Genomic DNA, 4,080 nt, shown 5'->3' with positions numbered 1-4,080 from the left:
CCTCCTGCACACCTCCCTACTGGGGATGTGCCTGCAACCCAGGTACATGCCCTTGACTGGAATCGAACCCAGAATCCTTCAATCCACAGGCCGACGCTCTATCCACTGAGCCAAACCGGTCAGGGCAAATATTATTTTTTATTAAAATGTTCTATTACTTTATGTGAACGATGACTCATTTATTTCAGCCCTTTGTATTCAGCGTGTCTCTATCGAAATAAACCTACGTTTCTATGAAAATTGAAGCTTTGGGGGTTTTTTTGTGGTCCACCTAAACTTAAACCTTGCTTATTTGGCCCATGTTAGCCTTTGAGTTTGACATGCTTGTCATAGAGCTCATAGTCCAGGATGGAAAATTATATTGTGACACAAATGAATGAGTCACATGGCGAGGAAAAAGAGAAAGAGTCTACCACTCTGGGGCCTCTCAAAAGTTTGCTTGGAAGAGGCATGGGGGACATCTGTAATACTGTCAACAGTCAAAATATATATACTTTTAAAAATTCGCTGAGCCCGGCTTTAAACTATATTTGTATATACCATTGGTAAAAGGAAGTAGGAAACAGGGAAAATTAAAGTTTGCTAATGACTTGTTCTTTTGGGGAATTTTAGAGCTATCACATCAAACTCAAAATTGAGAGAAAAATGTTGGCGAAAAAAATTAAAGGTGCTCTGGCCTGTGTGCTCCGTGGTAGAGCATCATTCTATGCAGAGAAGGGTCTGTCTCAATTCCTGGTCAAGGGCACGTACCTTACAAGTTTGTTCCTAGGCCCCTAGTCAGGACACATGCTGGATGTCTCTCTCTCCTTCCTCCCTTCCACTCTTTCTTTAAAAAAAAAATAATTTAAAGGTAACCAAAAGAAAAGAACAAAAACAAAAAACAAAAAAATTTAAAGGTAACCACTCAGGAAAAGCCAGGTATGTAACATCCAAATAACCAAAGGGAGACATAAAATGGAACCTGATTCCCTGAAAATCAATGGAAAAAATACACTTGGTGAGAATTTTTTTAAAAAAAAAGAAGAAGAAGAAGAAGAAGGAAAGGAGGAAGAAAAAGAAAGATCTTTTGTTAAACTGAAAATATAAAATATGATGTCAGTAAGATGTGATTATCAATGACTATATACCAGTGATGTCGAACCTATGACATGCGTGTCAAAGGTGACACGCGAACTCATTTTTTGGTTGATTTTTCTTTGTTAAATGGCATTTAAGTATATAAAATAAATATCAAAAATATAAATCTTTGTTTTACTATGGTTGCAAATATCAAAAAATTTCTATATGTGACACGGCACCAGAGAAGTTAGGGTTTTTCAAAATGCTGACACGCCTAGCTCAAAAGGTTCACCATCACTGCTATATACCATGTACTTGAGGAGGAGACTCAAAACCATAAATACATTAGCCCTCTACATATTGACCTATAAATTCAACAAAATCCCAATTAAAAAAGCAATGGGCCCAGCCAGTGTGGCTCAGTGGTTGAGCATCAACCTATGAACCAGGAGGTCACGGTTTGATTCCCGGTCAGGGCACATGCCGGGATTGTGGGTTTGATCCCCAGTGTGGGGTGTGCAGAAGGCAGCCGATCAATGATTCTCTCTCACCGTTGATGTTTCTATCTCTCTCTCCTTCTCCTTTCCTCTCTAAAATAAATAAAAGTATATTTAAAAAAAAACAATGGGAATTTCTTATGGATCTTAAAAATAGTTGATTTCAAAATTTATTTGGAAGAAAAAGTGCAAAAAAAAGCTAAGAAGTTTTTGCAAAAGAATAATAAATATGGTCTTGAGACAATTGGCTTTTTGAAAAAATTAGTGTTTCCTAATAATCATATCTATAATAATAAAAGCGTAATATGCTAATTAGACCAGATGGCCTTCCTTCTGGACAAAGCTGGGGCAGGTGGGGGCCAAGGCAGAGGTGGCCACTGCGGTGGTGGTGCCGCCGGCAGTGGCGGCAAGGCCCAAGGCCCTTGCACGAATTTCGTGTATCGGGCCTCTAGTGTAAAGTTGGGACAGAATAAAGATTTAAGCATAAAAATGAAACTGTAAAAGTGTAAGGAGGACATGGTAGGAATATTTTTATAATCTTTGTGTAGAAAAGATCTTTGTAAATGACTCAAATCAAAATGCCACGAAGCAAAAGATTTACATATTTTACTGCATAAAAGTGTTTTAAAACATTCTTACGGGGAGAAAAAAAGCATAAAGTTAGATTTTGGTTCAAACACTTGCTCCTTCTTAAAAATAAAGTATCTCTTAACATTTTTTAAAAAAAGCAACAGATTGAGGGGAAAAAAGATTTGCTATATCTCTAATAGATATAACAAAGAAGTCTTACAAATTAGGAAGCTAAAGAGAAAGAATCCAATGTAAAAACAATAAGGGATAGCAATAGACAATTCGGAAACGATAGATCACGGACAGTAATAAACACACGAACGGCAATAATCTACTGTAAGGATCTTGGGCAAACGTAAACCAAAGCATTTGCTAAATATGATTTTCTCATCCGTCGGAATGTCACACATTAAAAAGGCTAACAATAGCCAGTGTGGATGATGTGAGGAAATGAGCACTCGTGTTTTTTGTAAGTAGGATCACACATAGGAGCAGGGTTTTTCTCGAGCAGTCAGTGGTATCGATGAAAAATGGCAATGCCCTTTAACCGAACGAGAACGTAATCGGCTTGCGATCTAGCCGCGTTCAGGCAAAATGGCGCTCTCCGGAGCTCGGCAGTTTTCAAGATGCTTCCCAGTGGTTCAACGTGGGGTATAATGTTGTGGACATGGTGCGGCTGGGAGAAAGGCTGGGTCTTGGTAGCCCATCTCAAAATCTGAGGGACATGAGGTCTCCGAGACACAGTGTGACCTTCATACAGAAAGTCAACGGGAACCCCCTCAAGTCAGGCTCCCTGGGAAAGTTGCTGGCCAGCGTTAGGCTAATGCCACCTAAACTCTCACACGGGTCGTACCATACCCAAGATTCTGGAAAAAACGGTCAACACACAGACACCTGCTGCCTCGGAACCCTCAGCCTGCCCCCTGTGCTGAGAAGTCGACCTAGGAACCCGACTGCTATTGGGTGCAAGGAGGGTGTACCCCAAAATTGTAAAATGACGGCGTACTCTTTTAATAGTGTGATAAAACATGCAAAACAAACTTCAGCATTGTAACTGTTTTTAACCGTTTGACTGCTAAGGAAAGCTATCGCGCTCTTCTTATTTAAAACAAATTTATGTAAACAATTGGTATTTTTTAATTTTTGTTGTTGCAAAGCAATACAAGTGAGTTTATTGTATAAAAAGTGTTTTACATTTTTTCCCACACACGCGCAATTAGTGCCGCAGTTTTGGCATATGTCCGGAAAAATACGTCAGCAGCCAAACGGTTAAGGTGTATGAATCGACAACTACTTTACTATTGTCGCCTACCAAAGTATCTAGTTCCAGACCTTCATAACTGAAAAGTAGATCCTGGACCCTGTACAACCGTAAAAGTAGACCCTGAATTCGCGTACAGAGGCAGTCCTCTTTGAATTAATAACACAAGGGAAGCTATAAAAAAATTAACTGATTATGGGAAATATCATATATGCAAATGAAATATATATGCAAATGAAAAATGTCCAAAATCCGCTTAATTGGGGCGCGCGGAGGGATCCACGCGCGCGCGCGCGGAAGGTTCTTCGCGGAGGGAGCCGTTAGAGGCCTATAAAAGCCTGACGCGCCCACTCGACGCCATTTTCTCTTCAGACTCTGTCTGCGTAGCCGCCATGGCGGAGGCTGAGGGGAACGTTGCCATACCGGAGGAAGAGAAACCTGACGCGCATACTCTGCAGGTGCTTCGGGACCTGGCCAATCGCCTGCGCATCCATTCCATCAGGAACACGTGTGCCTTGAGCATCGGGTAAGGCGCCTTCTTCGAAGGCAAAGTGGCTCCGGCTCGGGGCTGCAGGCCCAACGGTCATGAGGTGAACCATTAGGCCCGATTTGGGCCTACTGGGGTTTGGCTTCCGTTTCAGGCGCCAACTAATCGTGGCTGTGGCCTACTGGTTCACCTTTGTCCCCAGCCAT

The 4,080-nt window shown here is 41.4% G+C and overlaps 1 protein-coding gene across 1 annotated transcript in view; it reads left to right on the top strand.

Annotated features, from left to right (window-relative positions):
• The first annotated feature begins 3,779 nt into the window (after nucleotides 1–3,779).
• Nucleotides 3,780–4,080, top strand: part of TKTL1 (transketolase-like 1) — a 21,070-nt gene continuing 20,769 nt past the window's right edge. Inside the window, exon 1 of the mRNA XM_006766949.2 lies at nucleotides 3,780–3,913. Within this exon, the coding sequence (XP_006767012.1) occupies nucleotides 3,780–3,913 (134 nt within the window). The remainder of the gene's footprint in view (nucleotides 3,914–4,080) is intronic.

The sequence above is a fragment of the Myotis davidii genome, unplaced genomic scaffold, assembly GCF_000327345.1.
Source record: "Myotis davidii unplaced genomic scaffold, ASM32734v1 scaffold462, whole genome shotgun sequence".
In the NCBI taxonomy this organism is placed as follows: Eukaryota; Metazoa; Chordata; class Mammalia; order Chiroptera; family Vespertilionidae; genus Myotis; species Myotis davidii.
Note: the sequence above shows the minus strand (reverse complement) of the source record. Positions and strands in the feature narration are given on the sequence as shown.